Source organism: Bubalus kerabau, chromosome 10, assembly GCF_029407905.1.
Source record: "Bubalus kerabau isolate K-KA32 ecotype Philippines breed swamp buffalo chromosome 10, PCC_UOA_SB_1v2, whole genome shotgun sequence".
NCBI classification, from domain to species: Eukaryota; Metazoa; Chordata; class Mammalia; order Artiodactyla; family Bovidae; genus Bubalus; species Bubalus kerabau.
This window is the reverse complement of record NC_073633.1, coordinates 67,093,415-67,111,435: the sequence shown is the minus strand read 5'-3', so window position 1 is coordinate 67,111,435 and position 18,021 is coordinate 67,093,415. Positions and strand designations below refer to the sequence as shown.

Below are 18,021 nucleotides of genomic sequence, written 5' to 3'. Positions count from 1 at the left end.
TTCTCCAGGCCAGAATACTGGAGTGGGTAGCCTTTCCCTTCTCCAGGGGATCTTCCCAACCCAGGGATCAAACCCAGGTCTCCCACATTGCAGGCGGATTCTTTACCAGCTGAGCCACAAGGGAAGCCCAAGAATACTGGAATGGGTAGCCTAACCCTTCTCCAGGGGATCTTCCCAACTCAGGAATCGAACCAGGGTCCCCTGCATTGCAGGTGGATTCTTTACCAACTGTGCTATGAGGGAAGTCTTCAATGAAGGGGAAGAAGTTACAATTTTCCCTCTACTCATCTTAGGCTCATTGGCTAGTGCCCTGTAAATTAGACTGAGAACATACGGATTAATAAGAGAAAAACAATCAGAAGTTTATTAACATGTGTATCTATTGTGCCTATAAATGGGAATCCTCAGTGATGAGTAACTCAAAGGGGTGGTTAGAATTTGGTCTTATACAAGCATCTGAGCAAAAGAACAACACATTTTTAGAGAAATAACAAGACAAAGGGAAAGACTGACTGTCTAGAGTGGCACATTGTGGAAAGGCAAATATGTGGGAGAACTAGTGGAAGATAAGGCCCAGTTAGTAAAGTCTATGTAGATTCCTCTAGTACCATTTCCAGCTGTCTCCAGTCTCTAGCTGAGAACTATACCCAGGAGAAAGGGAAAAGGAGACGCCTTTACAAATTTATGTCCTGCCTTTAGGCAAATAAGGGGAGATATCTGCTTCTTTTCAGTTGTCTTTAGCTCAGAGTACAGCATATTCTGCTATCCTTCAGTGTCCTGGCTGTGAATTCCCTGAAACTGAGAACAGCCTTGCATTCCTCTGAATTCTGGTCTACTTTCTCCCTCTCACAGTAAATGATTCTGCACCATAAGATCCTTGAGGGCAGCTTTCTTTCATTTTTATTTTTTATTGCATTTCACATACTGTCTAACACAGCTGGATATATAGTTGGCTTTTAATAAACAGTAACTGTTACGACTGCTGTGGATATGATTAAAAAGCAGCACCTTTGATTATGTACTGTGTTGTATGCACTATGCTACTTTACACATGCATTCTGCCTTTACACGTGCCGCTGCTCTCTTCATACATGGCCACTTTACACACATTCTTTCTAATTTCATTGCCATCTCTGGCTCAGAAAATAGGTAACTTATCAGAGTTCACATAGCCAATAAGTAAATGCAGTTTGATTTGATTCTTTCTGCTTTATTCATCTGCCAGATGAACAATTTTCTACACTATTAATATGTATGATTTTCTACTCCTACACAATCAAATATACATAAAAAGATAGTTGAATATTTACCCTGTACTAATAATATTAGGAGATTGGGATTGTTTAGCCAATTATTATGTTTCTGGGTATCTCGAACTTCATAAATAGTGAGGTTCACGTTAAATTTTGACCAGCCATAGTTGCTCAGTTCGGTGCAACTTTGTACTGCACATCTCAGGTCTTGGGTTTCTTGGTTCTGTGCTACCATGGGCAGAAAACTTCAAAGCTCAGCATTTCCTCTGTGGTGGCTTCCAGACCAACTTGTTAAACTCAGATGTGATCCTTTGGTGATTACTCTAGACTTGCTGACTTTTTTTGTAAATGATCTAAGTGGATTATTCCACCATGTAATTGCCTTTATTTTTCCTTTCTCAACTGAGGTCTTGGTGTGATTATCATCGGCTTAGCCGTGACAGTGACTGGTATCACTGGTTTATCCACCTCTGCTATTGCTACAAATGGATATGTCAGAGGAGGTAATTAAACTTGTGACCTGCAAGATCATTTGTAAGGTAAAGGCAACACAGGCTCAAAGAGTTCACCACTGATATTTCTGAAGTGTTTTCAAAGGTAATCCAAGTTGGTTCCTTTTTTTACCCTGCCAGGCAAGAGAGATGCAAGAAAAATGGAGAAGGATTTAACCTTTGTCAAAACCCCAGCTTTCTCATTCAGGTTCCTCTCAAGCAAAAGAGAAGGTCAAATGTTATGTTTTCTCTTTTCACAGCCAGGGTAACTTCCCTCCCAGGACACCAGCATAAGTCAACTTTTTCTTTCCAGGGCCGCAGTTTAGATTGTTTACTTTTGGAGACCATCCTTCATCATAATGAGCAGTTCTCTGACTTGATCTTTATACCAGGCAAACCAGTTTCTCTTTAGCGAGAAGGAACTCCACTGGGGCCCAAAGGCTTGGATGTGAAAACTGAAATTCAAAGCAGTATAGTTTGCAGCAATAGGGAATCCAAGGAAGAAGAGTAAAATGTGATATCTTCTGTCTTTCATTGCTAACAGGTCTTGGAGTTCTCATAATTCTTCTTTCCACCATGGTCACTTCTATTACTGGGTTGTCAACTTCTGCAATAGCAACTAACGGGTTTGTTCGTGGAGGTAAAATTTCTAAGATATCTAAATATTCTCAACACTTGCTACGGGTAGGCAAAAACTTTTTATTATCCTTTACTTCTTTTTGGTGGGAACAAGAAAGTAGCTCGATGTTCTTGAAGTTGGACCCAGAAGAAAACATAAGGTACTGTCCATATAGCCACCGTCTACTCTGGTCAGCTATGGTCTCTTGTCTAACGGTCCTCTCTGGCACATTGCAGGTCATGGAGTCCATATGCACAAACTCCTTGGGGAAATGCTTTACTTTTCAGGCTACTGCACAACTCCAGCTGGTGTTTCTTGAAAACCGATTCCTCAACACAGCTTCAGTTTTAAAGTTTAGGACATTTCAGGTACCTTCTAGACCTTTCTATACCTGGATGCAATGGGATCTTTTAGAACATTTCAGGTTTTTCATGGAGAGACAGATCATTCCTTGACAAGGTTCAAACTGCTGCCTCCTGAAGTGCTTACTGGTGACTTCTTGAAGTCCTAGAGCCAAACACCTTTCTTGGGGGATTTTTCAGGTCTTGGAGTCATCATCATCGGCCTGAGTGTGGTAGTGACAACACTTACAGGTATTTCTATGTCCGCTATTTGCACAAATGGAGTGGTAAGAGGAGGTAAGCCAATCCATGCACTTGTGACTATAAGCTTTGATTATGTAGTGATGTCTAGAGTTGGTTTAATGTTGGAAGTAAAATTTGTACGTTGATAATTAGTTCCCAAAGGATTCAAACAAAACAAAATAATCCAAAATTTAAATAGCAAGGCCTGATTCTTTTCACCTAAAATTAAGAGATCTCCAGAAAAGATTTTTGGGGCTGACTTCTTGTAATTGATCATGTTTATAAAGCAGAGAATGACCAGGTGTCTAGAAAGAAAGCATGTGTTAAAGTGAAATAAATGGTTTCTTGATGCCTTGGATGAGGCCCGCTGGCTCTTCCCCAGGCCCTCTTAGAAGGGGTCTTCTTGAGCATCCCAGCTGACACGCCTGACACTTCTCATTCAGTGAGCCCTCAGAGTTCACCCCAGCACTATGCTGCCAATGGCCAACAGGCTTCAGAAGATTCTCAAAAAGAAAATAAAACAAAGGGTTACTTTCAAATCATCCAGGAACATGTGGGCCTGGGCTGGGAATGAGTGAGTAAAGTTTGTCATTGTTCTTCAAACTTCCTTTCTTCCTTGACCAAGTCTAGTAATTGGCTGCTAATTTACTTAATGTAATCAGGACAATGGAAATAATGAGGATTTGCCCAACCCAAATAAAAATTTACATTTATAGAGAAGGTGTTGCCCCTTCACCCAAAGGAGTTACTAGGGAGGAAACAGTGAAAAGGTGTCAGTGAGAGAGAGTTTTGATTGTAGGTCTGTGTGTTCAGTGTCATTCATTTACCAATAGTTCAGGACAGGAAGTCATGAACTCACAGGGTCTGTGATAACATCCAGTCACCTAGGCCTTTCAACAACTATTTATTTTTGCCTTCAGAACTCAGAACTTTCTTTCAGAACTCTCAAGGTGATTAGCCATTCTGGCTCAGTCTTTCTCATACCCAGAAGTACACAGCCATGTATAGAACTTCCTTTTCAAAGTCCAGGAAAGAAGCAATCATCCTGAGTTCTCTGCATGTTACTTCCCAGTTGCCACCCCATTCACATATGGGTATTTGGGGACAACCATGCTTTCTTGAGCTAAAATCATCAAAACTAAGTCTGATGTATAAAGCGGATAATACATAGCACTATATAGTTATCAATTTTAATGTAATAAATACACACCAAAAATTATATCAGAAATGAAGCTTGAATGACATTGATAAACTTTGCCTACTTCATTTTCTGCCTGTGCCTGCCCGTTTCTGGAAATTTCAGATATGAAATTATTAATCTGAACTCTCCAATGAAGTTAGAGACAAATAATTTTATATTTTCAAAAGACAAAGAATTTGAAAGAAAATTTTGCTATATTCTTATTTGTAGCATTTGTGTACTATGGGTTTTGATAGATTTTGTTTAGTCAAGATAGTTCTATTGTAGATTATACACAGAATTCAAAGAAGGGCTAAGTTATTCATTAAGTTGACACGATTTCTAAAATTACTAGGATTTGTAATATTTTTATTAAAATAAAAAATTAGAATAGTTAGTATTTTAAATGTTCTCAGACAGTCAAAATTATTTGGTCATATAAACTAAATCCTTTAGCAGTTCATCAGTATAAAACATGTTCATTTCTTGTTTCAGGTGGGGCCTACTATCTTATTTCCAGAAGCTTAGGGCCTGAGTTCGGTGGATCTATAGGCTTGATCTTTGCTTTTGCCAATGCAGTGGCTGTTGCTATGTATGTGGTGGGATTTGCTGAGACTGTGGTAGATCTTCTTAAGGTAATTAAAAGCTTTTGTTCTCTTCATCTAAGCAAGATAATTCAGTTTAATTTGCTTTTCCAGGGCACTAGGGGATATCATTATGGCAAGATGAGAGGAAATAGATTTATTGTGCAGAATGTGGAAGCTGAATATAGTTGGCATCAGAACTTCTTAGAGTCCTGGCTCTCACACTTACCAGCTGACAGATTTTGGACTAGCCCTTTTGTTCATCTGGACCTTGCTTTTCAAATCCATAATATGGGTTAATAATATTGTCCTATGTCTTTCATATAAATGTGGTACAGATCAACTGAAATAATGGACATGAAATACAGGGTAAAATATGAAAGAAAAGATAAACAATGAGCATTATTGTCAGCATCAATATTACCATTATGGTTACAGATGTCCAAAGGGAAAGAAAGTTCAAACATTAGGACTCACTGTAGGAAACTGGGCATTTTTTAGCACAGGTGCTCCATCTGGATGGTATGTATGTGAGCACATTAATTAACTAGTATATGAGCTAGCTTCCAGTCCTCCTTCTGTGGGAGTGATAGTGGATACTGAATTCAATAGGTAATAGTACTTCTATTTGAAAATCAGATGAATAAATGAGTGGATTGTATAGTTCATAGTTTGTTCTTTAATTGAGTAGCACTTATTTTTGGATATTCACATTGGAGACCACTCATTTTCATCTCTCTAGGATTCGCCTTGACACACAAAAATAACTGGTTGATCTCCTGAAACAAAATGTGATAAGTGTGCATACCCATAATTTTACTTAGTGCTACAATAGTTTCAAAAGCTGTGCCTAGAATGGATCTCTAAAAGTTTTAACTCCTAACCTTGGCTATCAAAGGCTTATTATCACAGGAAAAAGTAATGCTAGATGTTTTATCTTCTCAAATTTATGAGCACTTCATTTTTCTATTATCCCCAGACAGCAGGGCATAGTATCTCTTTTTACTGTTAAATGCTACAATAACACATACAAACCAAAAAAAAAAAAAAAACTTCTAACTATTTAGGGGGGATTTTTTTGTTGTTGTTCCAGGAGAGTGATTCGATGATGGTAGATCCAACCAATGACATCCGGATCATAGGCTCCATCACAGTGGTGATTCTTTTAGGAATTTCAGTAGCTGGAATGGAATGGGAAGCAAAGGTTAGTTTCTCAAAATGATATTACCAACAACTGCTAGTCAGCTTCCTGAACAAACTGCAGGAATAGAAGGAACTCCATATTCAAAAGGAATTGCTATTATTACTCTCTATGGTAAAAGGAGCCTGGTCAGTGCTCAGTGGAACAACAAGTCCTCAAAGCACAAAGTCCAGGCAGTAGTAAGACATAGCTCATGTGATCAGGCCTATATTTTGTCCTTTGTTCTGTAATCACAGTGACATAGCCAACAAGATTGCTGCCAGCTTCATGCACAGACCCCTTGTGGTCATAGCAATAGTACATACTGGAGGCCTGCATCTTTTCCTCATTTCCCTGGTATCCCCTTCCTAGCTGACTGAACGCTGACATCCACAAGATATGACAAGTGTGTTGGGAGAAGATAACAGAGACAGAAACTGTCATTCCCTTCTGAAATCCTGTACTCTAGCAGCAAATCTAAGGGTACCAGAGGCCCTGGAACTAGAGAATATCTGGATTTAATGATTAGTATGTTGTCGTCTAGCCACTAAGTCATGTCTGACTCTTTGTGACCCCATGGACTGTAGCCTGCCAGGCTCCTCTGTCCATGATTCTCAAGGCAAGAATACTGGAGTGGGTAACCATTTCCTTCTCCAGGGGATCTTCCCGACCCATGGATTGAACACGTGTCTCTGCATTGGCAGGAAGATTCTTTACCATCTGAGCCAATAAGGAAGTCATTCAGTGATTAGTATACCAGTTAGTAAATTTCTGAATGGTGGGGAGAATGTCTTTTGCTTGCTTTGTAACTCTCTACAGTGACTAGTACAATCGAAACTCCTAGGTTCCTATGTGCCTGGAGGTGCAGTAACTAGACCTCAAGTGGTCACGAGAAATGGAAAGAGAGCCAAAACCTCCCATTTTATATAATGCAATAGGAAACATTCTTACATGGTGTTTATTTGTGGGTTATGCATTCACGCATTAAACAAAAACTGATGAAGTGCTTATCATGTGCTGGGTATTCTGCTAGGTGCTGGATATTCAGTGTGACCTACACAGGCACAATCCTTGCCATAGCTGAGCATATGGTCTATGGGGAGATGAGTAATAAAAAAGTAAATATAGAATGGTAAACTGTGAAGTGCTATAAAGGAAATAAACAGGGCACTGAGATAGAATATAGCAGGGGGAACATACGTTAGACTATTCCCTGAGGGAGGCAATGTAATTTCATGACAGTAGAAGGTAGAATTTAAAGCTCCAGCTCTGTAGTTAGAGTGGATTTGAACCTGGTTTATGTCTATACGACCTCTGGTAAATTACTTAACTTCTCTATCCCTCAGTTTTTTTTATCCTTAAAATGATGATAGCAGTATTACCTACTTCATACAGTTGTGGGTGGTTATTATTTACCTGAAAGGATATTGGTAAAGTTAAAACTGCATCTGTTGTACTGTAAGCCCTCACTAAACATTAGCTGTTACTGTTTAGATTCAGTGGGCAAGAAAGCCTCTGTGAAGACATAGGTTTGCAAAATGTAGGGAGAAGTGCATTTCCAGCTGAGGGAAAGAGCCAAGCCAGTAAACACCTTGAAATGTCAGAGGGACTAAAGAACAGATGATTTGGCTGGTCAGCCTTGGAGACAGCTTGTGCTGAGCACACACCGGGGTATGATTGCTCGACCTCAAGTGCACTAGGCATCCTGGGAATTCTGTGCCTCATTCCGTGTTCTCATACTCCTGCAGTTAGTCCCAGGAAGGGGAAGAATCCATGGAAAGAAGACAACTCTGTCAGTGTTAAATCTTTTGGCTCCATTTACATTCCTAGGGACGCTGCACTAAGTTACCCGCTTGATACTTAGAATGCTCTTGAAATATCGCCTTCAAGTGCCCAAGCACATGCGTGCATGCGTGTTTAGTCACTGACGTGTCTGACTCTTTTGAGAACCCCATGGACTATAACCCACCAGGCTCCTCAGTCCATAGGATTTTCCAGTTAAGAATACTGGAGTAGGTTGCCAGTTCCTCCTGCAGGGGATCTTCCCAACCCAAGGACTGAACCCACATCTCTTATGTTTCCTTCATTGGCAGGTGGATTCTTTACCGCTGCACTACCTCAGAAGCTATGCGCCCGTTGAAAATGTAACATCTCTTCTTAGGCCAAATAAGGCTTATTAAGATGCCATTTTATAAGAACACCTTTATTACCTACACTGGATAGTAGAATCTTAACCGGAATTATTAGATAGGGTCTTTATTCAGTGGACATTTACAACTTTTATAACTATGTAAAAAGGTCATTGAATAAATCTAATTTGACCTCCTGTTACTTTGTCATTCCAGGCTCAAGTGATTCTTCTGATCATTCTTCTCATTGCTATTGCAAACTTCTTCATTGGAACTGTCATTCCATCCAACAATGAGAAAAGGGCCAGAGGTTTCTTTAATTACCAAGGTATGTGTGTCAAATAGCTTGCTTTGCAATAAAAGCTTCTTCTTTGCCCGCCCCCATCACCATCCCCATAACCCCTGCCCTGGCCACTGGAGGCCCAGGGAATATTCTCAGGTTTGAGTCAGGAGAGCCAGAGTGAGTCTCAACCTTGCTGCTTGCCAGCTAGACAGGTCACCTAACACTGTTTGTCTCAGATTTTCCTGCCAAGGTGGGAATGATAATAGCAACTTCCTAAAGCGATGTTGAAAAGCAAGTAAGATAGCGGATGTTAAAGTGCTTTGAAAACTTTAAAGTGCTGGAACCTAAAAAATAAACCTCTCCTTAAGCAGCAAAATATAAAGAAACTACATATTTTTGGACTAAAAATAACCGTGTACATGCGCAGTTGGGGTAAAATTATAGACAAAAGATACAAAAAGACCAAAAAAATCATCTGCCACTTTTGAAAAGTCTAGAGCAAAAGTAGAGGATTAAAAGCAAAAGCACATGCCCCCTGCACACAATATTACCTCAGAGGTGGGCAAAACACCTAAGCCCAGCCCTCTGGTTCAACCTCTGGACACACTCCCTACCCTCACTCCATACAAGAAACAAGCTTACCCCTGTTCAGGGAGCCAGGCAACAAGGGAACCTGTTATTTGTTCTGGCTCCCCTCTGCTGCAGCTGGGGCCCCAATAAAGCCTTGTCTGAAAAAAAAGACCTTAAGGTGTTGCACACGTTGTCTCTGTCGAACAGTAGGAGTGTCTGTGCAAAAAAGGGAACACAGCTCAGACAATGTGCCCAACCACTGGGAGCACCAAAATCAAACACAGACATTTTTTCATCCTGCTAGTCGTTTTTGTACCGTGCTTTCTTATGACATTATCTAGTTGAGCATCACTGTCAGGTTTTCAAACAGAAAAGATTATAGGAACTATTAACATAGCAGCTGTGATCAAGGCATAAACATTGACTTCTCTCTTCTATTCTAGTCCACCTATCCCCTCTTTCCTAGCTTTCCACCCTAGCATACTCAAGAATCCATGGCTGAGGTTTTTTATATTTCCCGTCAATATTTACCTGGTTGTCACTATTTGTTCCCTTCTTATATCACATCACTTCTTTCTTCCCAATTCTTTTTCTTTGTAAAGATTGTCTTGCTTGATTTGCATATCCTTTTCCTTGTGCTTCTTTTCCCTTTCTCCAGCTCCTGCCATAAATTTTTTGATGTTTTCAATTTTTTTCTTATTTTTGCACTTCCCTAGATTCTTTTGTTTACATTTTTCTTCCTTCCTTTTCTTTCTTTGTTTTCCCTTGTGTTTTTCTTTTTTTCTAGATTGTTTCCATTTCATTTAAATAATTTGGTGACAACCTGTGGTGTATTTTTATTTTATGACCAAAGCTCCTCACTGTATATGAGAATTTTTATACATGAGAATTTGATATAAGGATCTAAGATCCAGTCTCTAGTGACAAAGGTCAGGAAGGTTAGAACATTAGTATCAAACTGTAAGATGGCTTCATCCACAAGGTTCTACAATTAAAAAAAAAAAGGTGTAGTAAAGCAATATGCTGACTAAGGTATATATACATGTGAGAATGTAGTTGTATGTGTGTAGGGCAATATGATTTAGTATATTTGTGAGTATGCCAGTTCAAACATGAGAAAATTTTGTTTCCTTCTTTTTTAGTCTTCTAGATTCAAAGAAATCAGACAGCATGGGTCTCCATTTTCATGAAAATTATTGACTTTCCAGAGTATATTCTAGAGATTTAAAACCTTGTGACATGTATTTTGATACCTGGCAAATATTAACATGAGGTTCATGAAGATTATACCAATATCTTCAAGCTCATTCCATTTAGATTATAGGAACACATTTGCATTTAGGGTTACAGAAGCCAAAGGTAACTTTATTTCCGGCCAGTGAAGAAAGTCTACATAATAATTTTCTCATTATTTGTGTTGCAGCATCAATATTTGCAGAAAATTTTGGGCCAAGCTTCACAAAAGGCGAAGGCTTCTTCTCTGTCTTTGCCATTTTTTTCCCAGCAGCAACTGGGATCCTTGCTGGTGCCAATATCTCGGGAGATTTGGAGGTATGTTATTTCCTCTGCTTTGTAATTCTAAGAAGCAATGGTGCAGTTGGGCAGGACAGGGAGCTACAGACATCAACAGTGACCATGTTTCTCTATAGATTTCAAAGCTGTAAGATTTCTTCAAGGTTTCCTAGTTACTTAAAAAGTTCTCTCTCTTAATGACAAATTTTACTGCCAAATTTTCCTATTCCTGATAGTTCTTCCAAACGTCTTATTGAGTAAGCTGAGCCACTGGAGAGGCCCCCTCTGTGACTTTACCTTCCTTCCTTGCAAGGAAGACTGGGAAATGTAATGTCTAGTTGGACAGCCATGTGCCCAGATATCTTGCCTGGAGAATCCCAGGGACAGAGGAGCCTATTGGGCTGCCGTCTATGGGGTCACACAGAGTTGGACACGACTGACGCGACTTAGCAGCAGCAGCAGCAGTATTATTTTAGGGAGTTCTAATATTAAAAGATGGGCTTCCCTGGTGGCTCAGTGGTAAAGAATCCACCTGCAATGCAGGAGACACAGGTTTGATCCCTGGGTTGGGAAGATCCCTTGGAGAAGGAAATGGCAACCCACTCCAGTATTCTTGCCTGGAGAATCCCATTGACAGAGGAGCCTGGCAAGCTCCTCACAAAAGCCTCACAAAAGAGTCAGACACAATTTAGTGACTCAGCAACAACAGCAACAGTACTAAAATGAGGGTGAGAATGGATATTAAAGGACAATAAATAATCTCTACCACACATGAAAAAAAATGGAAAACACAGGTTTTACCGCAACAAATTTGCAATCAACTTTGGAAGACTAGAAATATTTGCAAGTTATCAGGGGAGATATATGTACATGTGTGTGTGTATATATATATATATATGCAAACTGAATGCATTGTCCAAGTGGATTATGAAATAAAAATAAAGAAGAAATAATTACATTAGGAACAATTTTTGCAATGAAGAAACTTTTAAGCAGTAAGTAAAAGCAAAAGCTGGTTACTGACAACAATCAAGAAATGTAAGGGTATTCCAGGCAGAGAAGACCAAAGGACAGACAGGCAAGGGAAAATTGTGGGAACAGGAAGGAGTCTCTCATGATTCAAGTGGAGAAGCCCTGATAGGCTGAGCATCCTTACAAGGTTAGGAGAAAGGCTGTTGAAGGGGCCTGAGTGAGAGATGTTCGCCCTATAATATAACTCCAAAAAAAGTGGGGACTTTGCCTTTGGTTTGGTTCAGTGCTGTGTCCTTGGAGCTAGCAAAGCTTCAATAAATATTTATTGAGTCAATGAACAAAGGCATTCACATTTGTTATATTAAGGACTACAATGCCATGATAAATTCTTCAGCAGAGATGGAACATAAAAATGAGTATGCCGAGGCTCAGAAAAATTAAGTAACTTCATAATGAATAAGTAAGTAGTGCTGCTTAACAAAATTTAACTCTGGACATTAAGCTTCTGGTTTCTTAGATTTGGAAAAGTATCAGAGGTCACAGGTTTAAATTTCGGTAAACTGTAAGAACACATTCAAAGACTATTGTGCTTTCTTTTGCCTAAGTTTTTATTATTTGTTGATTAGTAGTCAGTTCAACTCAGCCAACACTTGTTACTTATACCAGGCATCAAAGACATGAAGAAGAGCTTGCTTGATCCTCCTCAAGCATGTAGTTTGGACAAGACCATGGCAGGAAAAATGGATCAAACAGGTCAGCTTTTGTTAGAGTTAGGAAAGGATGCTTTTTCTTTCTTTCTTTCTTTTTTTTTTTTTTTTTACTATGATCTACATCACTCCATGGCAAATAGATGGGGAAACAGTGGAAACTGTCAGACTTTATTTTTTTGGGCTCCAAAATCACTGCAGATGGTGACTGCAGCCATGAAATTAAAAGATGCTTACCCCTTGGAAGAAAAGTTATGACCAACCTAGATAGCATATTCAAAAGCAGAGACATTACTTTGCCAACAAAGGTCCGTCTAGTCAAGGCTATGGTTTTTCCTGTGGTCATGTATGGATGTGAGGGTTGGACTGTGAAGAAAGCTGAGCACTGAAGAATTGATGCTTTTGAACTGTGGTGTTGGAGAAGACTCTTGAGAGTCCCTTGGACTGCAAGGAGATCCAACCAGTCCATTCTGAAGGAGATCAGCCCTGGGATTTCTTTGGAAGGAATGATGCTAAAGCTGAAACTCCAGTACTTTGGCCACCTCATGCGAAGAGTTGACTCATTGGAAAAGACTCTGATGCTGGGAGGGATTGGGGGCAAGAGGAGAAGGGGACGACAGAGGATGAGATGGCTGGATGGCATCACTGACTCGATGGACGTGAGTCTGAGTGAACTCCAGGAGTTGGTGATGGACAGGGAGGCCTGGTGTGCCGCGATTCATGGGGTCACAAAGAGTCGGACACGACTGAGCGACTGAACTGAATTGAACTGAACTGAACTGTAAGGAAATACTATATATTACAACCAAGTGCCTACGTATAAAAATTTCTCCTAAACAGTTCAATACTGTATTACAAATGATGTCCTCTGATGTTTTCACATCAGTTCTATTCTACTGTATTGTTTTCATGCTAGTTGCAACCTACTGAATTGATTCCATGTTGAAGCTCAGATTTAGCCATTGGGGTTAAAATGGAAGAAGGACATCAGAGGGGAGATGTCTAGTGGGTAACTACATTAACCTGTAATTAAAAATAAACTTAAAAAAAAAAAAAAAACGAGAGAAAGAGCTAAGGGACTGGGGAACCCAAGCAAAAGGAAATCAAGAGATGATGATGCATTGAGATAATTAACATGATCAGAAGCCAGAGGGGTCAAGCATGTTAAGGACTAAAAGATGACCACATGCTGGGATGTGGCAACCAAAGTTCTGGACTTATAGATAATAATTGTTTCTGAGAGTGAAACTAGAGCATAATAAATTCAGTTCAAGTTAGTAAACATGTTATTTGCACATTGTGGGGATATGCAAGACACTACCTCTGCTCACAACCTCAGAATCCTTCTCAAGATTCTGAGGCTCTTCAGGCTGATAGGGACAGCTAATTAGAACTGGCACAAGGGGATGCTATACAAGGTTCCCATCCTAAACCTCCTACTTGTTAACACACTATTGATGGTCTGTAAATATGTGTGTGGGAGAAGATTTTCAAGGTACACAGATCTAATCAGGAGAGTTAAGATGCAGTTTCAGAGATGAAAGATTAGGATATGGTTGACACGCAACCAGCAGCAACCTAGTAAGACTGCTTGTACTGTGTCCCAAGGGGGAAAAAAATATGGTATTTAATGTAAAAAGGTGAAGGAAGGTGAGATTTTGTGCTACTGCTTGAAGGATGGAAATAAACATTTGGAATGAAAACTAAGAATCTCAGTCCTGTCCTGACTAGAGGAAAAGTAGTCAGAACAGGCAGTGTGAGTATGTGACCAGACATTAAGATATTGGCATCCCGACTTATAGCACATCAAGTTTGACCCTCAAGTAACTCCTAAATAAGGAAAATTTGAGCTTGTAGCAGGTCTACAGCTACATGGAAATTATCTTATGTGTAGAGTGGGGTGGATGCTTGCTAAGTCACTTTAGTCGTGTCCGACTCTTTGTGACCCTATGGATTGTAGCCCACCAGGATCTCTGTCCATGGGATTCTCCACGCAAGGATGCTGGAGTGGGTTGCCATGCTCTCCTCCAGGGGATCTTTGTGTTTTAGGTATAACACTTCTGTTCATCTTCATACCTCTTTTCCTTTTATGTATTTCCTTTCTTCCCACTTATATCAATTGTTCAATTTTCACTGAGAGCTCAAGAAATCCTTCATCACTGAAAGAAAATTTGAAACATACTATGAATGGATATTGAGTGGGGTTCATTTCAGCCATGGTTGCCTTCTTTTTCCCTCTGTGTGCTACTCAGTGCACACATTCTCTTTTGGAGACAGTAGCTTGAAATGAAGAGGTTGTATATATCAGACAAATCCTGTGCACAGATATTCCTACAAGAGTGGGAAGAAATACTACAGAATGGCTCCACAGGGCTGGCTTACTTCCCTGTGGGGACAGATTTACTTCATTTAATTAACATTTCCAGCTGTCAGGTTGAGTCTGCATTCGTCATGAGTTGATTTTTCTGATGGATTTGATCAGCAGATTTAAGTTAATGAAACACAGAACTCAGACTTTGACTGCATTGATTGCTCACTTGTATGGATGAGTCTCATGTCCTCTGGAGGGGGAACCGATGCCTAGTGGGACGGTGCTTTCCTCAGCTCGGTATTTACTGACTCCTACTCTATGCCAGCACTGTCTTATAGGTAATGAATACATTGAAATCTCTACTTAATAATCCCTGTTCAGTTGAACTCTATTACAGAGAAGTTATGCTGCTTGGAAATTGATTATGATACGATTCAACCCCCAAAATAGAATATAAAATGGTATATTATATATGATGTGAGCTCAGCTCAGTGAATTTATATACATTTATGGGCAAGAGAAAAGCCCATTTTTCTGGTATAAGCTTAAATTTGCCTCTTTCTTTATGCTTGCCTATGGAAATTAAATATCTCTCATTGCAGTTATTCCTGAACTAGATTTCAAATGAGGAATTTGAGGGATTGGCGAATGTAGCAGATCATCCTTTTTGCTCAGTCAAAAGTGATTTTTTAAAGCAAGTCTAAGCTTAGTACAAAACAAATACACACAGATATATCGCCAATGTACCAGATATGTTACATTGATATGTTACCCCACCCCCTCAGTACTCTATGGGCTATACATCTGCATGAAATTCACAGGAGATTAAGGGGAGGGACAGGAAGAGGTATTAGTGAGTGAACTAACTAGCCTACTTTTCTGTAAAAACTCCCTCCTGGTCGGTTACAGATCTCTTCTGTTCAGCACAAAGTTCGACAGATTTCTTTATTCACTCTAAACACCTTGTCTTTGTCCAAAAAGAACTGGAGCTCAGTACTTTGCCATTTGCTTGATTTTTTTCTCTTTAAGAACTTGCCCCAGGAAGGGTAGCCTAAAATTTTGAAAATACAGAACTAACTCCAAGTGATATCTGTTTCTTATTGCACTCTATCTCCTTGTTCCTCGACGTTATTTTTTCAAAGGATCCCCAAGATGCCATCCCCAAAGGCACCATGCTGGCCATCTTCATCACCACTGTCGCCTACATAGGAGTCGCCATTTGCGTGGGTAAGTTATGTTGTCTCTGGTGTCAGAATGCCAGAATTACAAGGGATCCAGTTGCTTTTCATGTCAAGTTTTATGTTTCATGGCTTTCCATGGAACATAAGTTGAAAATGTTTTAATAGACAACAATTTTAATTCCCTTGTTGGGTCCTCTAGGAGTTTGAATGCAATTAAGGTGTAACCACAGGTGTCTCTGGTATTTCCCTGGTGGCTCAGATGGTAAAGCGTCTGCCTACAATGCAGGAGACCTGGGTTCAACCCCTGGGTCAGGAAGATCTCTTGGAGTAGGAAATGGCAACCCACTCCAGTATTCTTGCCTGAAAAATCCCATGGATAGAGGAGCCTGGTAGGCTACAGTCCATGGGGTTGCAAAGAGTCAGACGCGACTGAGCAACTTCACTTTCACTTTCATTCTACCTGAACACAAAAGCGAATTTTTTGCTGCTGCAGGTAATAATTCCACTGCCAGGGAAGCCACCACTTCTAGCAACCTCCTCCCCTGCCTTTAGGAGGCAGGTGAGGGACAGAATAAGAGTCCAAAACAGAACAAAACAAATAAAAACAAAAACAACCATGACAAAACCCTTAGGAAAGTATGAAAGATACAGAATGAATGGCTGTGACTCCTCCTTGCACTGCTGTCCCTAATGTGGAAATGTCACCGTCACCAGCTGGCAGGCAATCAGGACGAGACCCAGCTGCCAGCAGCGTGGGCGGCCAGCCCCCACATTGCTCAGTGAGCAGAAAATATGTGAATTTGCCTGCTGTTCTTAAACTGACTTTTGTTCCACCTGCTGCCTGCAGCCACACCTCCTCCTGGTTGGGGGTCACCTCCAGCTTGTGCCATTATTGGAGAGGAAGGAATGTGAAACATTCAGAGAAGAAAATTTTTCTGTGCACACCTATGAATACAGCCCCAGGCTGGACCACTGTGGAATCCCATCTGGCCATTTAAAAGGGGACATTCTGGCTGTCCTCTGCTTACTATAAAGGAAATTGAGATAGTACATATGTTCTGAGTTGGATTCTTTGGGGGGAAAAAAAGCAAAACAATTAACTTAGATTCTTTCTTCTCTCACTGCCTCTTATTTCCAGAAATTGGATAATGTTGTTAACTCTATTGTGACATTGCCAAGTTTGGTTACAAATCAAGGGATATTATTCCAATGCTTTAGGAAATCAATACTTTTTAAATGACATTGAAATTACCTAAATTTCACAAATGGTTTTTCTTTCTCCTACAAAGTAAAAAGGAAGGGATGAATAAAGGTATAGGCCTGACTTCAGAGATTCTTCTCATTTATTGGTTCTGATGGGTAGAAAAACATGTGCTTCTATATTTTTCTCAGGATAAGAAAAGGATATTCATGAAGTCCCTGGCCTGTCATTAGTGCAAATAATAGCTCATGGCTTGGCTTATGGGAATTTGGGGAGTTTGATTATGCAGAAGTGAAACCACAAGATTTTTAAAAGTCAGCTCAGCATAAATGAGCAGTGCAAAGAGGTAAAATCTGGACTGGATAGTTTTGCTTAGTAACCAACCAACACTCACAATTTCAAGTATCTAAGTAGAGGTTGGTAGGCCACTTCTCAGGGCTATATAGAAAGGGTTCCTGCACTGATCATTTTAAATGACTCTTTCAACTAAAGGATTCAATAAGTTTTAAGTCTTTCCTTGATTCAAAGGGTATAAATTCAAAGAGTATGAACTCTATAATTGAGAGTTCCCATTAATATCTATTATTGGAATGTCTCTTAAAATAACTAGCAAGGAATGAGAACTCATCTGGCTGGAGACTGAAAAGCAAAATGAACAGTTTCATTGATTGGCATTTCGTTTGTAAAGTATTTACCCTTCAAGTAGTTCAGAAAAGTTTATATATATATTTCACAGCTATATTCATATCTCAATAATCCTATCAAATACATAATGGCAGAGAATACAGTTAGAAAAATTCAGAAGAAATATCAGTAATTAAAATATATATGTCAAGAATCTTTAAAACGCACATAACTCCATTTTGAGGGATCTATCCTAAAGAAATACTTTGAATTACAGAAGAAAAATTGTATGCACAAAGATGTTCATAGGATGTTTGTTATAGAAAATAACAGAAATTAACTCAAAGGTACAAAAATAATAAACTGAGATAAATACTTGATATAGCAATTTGACCATGAATAGTACCTGGGAAGGGCTTCCCATGTGGCTCTAGTGGTAAAGAATCCACCTGCCAATGCAGGAGAGATAAGAGCAGATTGGATCCCTGAGTCAGGAAGATCCCCTGGAGGAGGATACGGCAACCCACTCCAGTATTCTTGGAGAATTCTGGAGAATGCCATGGACAGAGGAGCCTGGTGGGCTACAGTCCATGGGGTCGCACAGAATCAGACATGACTGAAGGGACTTAGCATGCATGCA

At 39.8% G+C, this 18,021-nt stretch overlaps 1 protein-coding gene and 1 long non-coding RNA gene across 4 annotated transcripts in view; one reads left to right on the top strand and one right to left on the bottom strand.

The window, feature by feature from the left end:
• The window catches only part of SLC12A1 (solute carrier family 12 member 1), an 88,616-nt gene that overhangs the window by 14,491 nt on the left and 56,104 nt on the right, over positions 1-18,021 (top strand). Inside the window, exons 5-10 of the mRNA XM_055538042.1 lie at positions 2,906-3,001; positions 4,623-4,762; positions 5,805-5,915; positions 8,237-8,348; positions 10,297-10,424; positions 15,518-15,602. Of these exons, the coding sequence (XP_055394017.1) occupies positions 2,906-3,001; positions 4,623-4,762; positions 5,805-5,915; positions 8,237-8,348; positions 10,297-10,424; positions 15,518-15,602 (672 nt within the window). The remainder of the gene's footprint in view (positions 1-2,905; positions 3,002-4,622; positions 4,763-5,804; positions 5,916-8,236; positions 8,349-10,296; positions 10,425-15,517; positions 15,603-18,021) is intronic.
• Positions 4,822-18,021, bottom strand: part of LOC129621506 (uncharacterized) — a 93,537-nt gene continuing 80,337 nt past the window's right edge. For 2 of the 3 annotated variants that reach the window (XR_008699406.1, XR_008699408.1), the window contains 2 exons: positions 8,946-9,089; positions 4,822-5,892 (listed from right to left, as the gene is read on the bottom strand). This is a non-coding gene — a long non-coding RNA (uncharacterized LOC129621506). The remainder of the gene's footprint in view (positions 5,893-8,945; positions 9,090-18,021) is intronic. The other variant, XR_008699403.1, reaches the window with a different exon arrangement.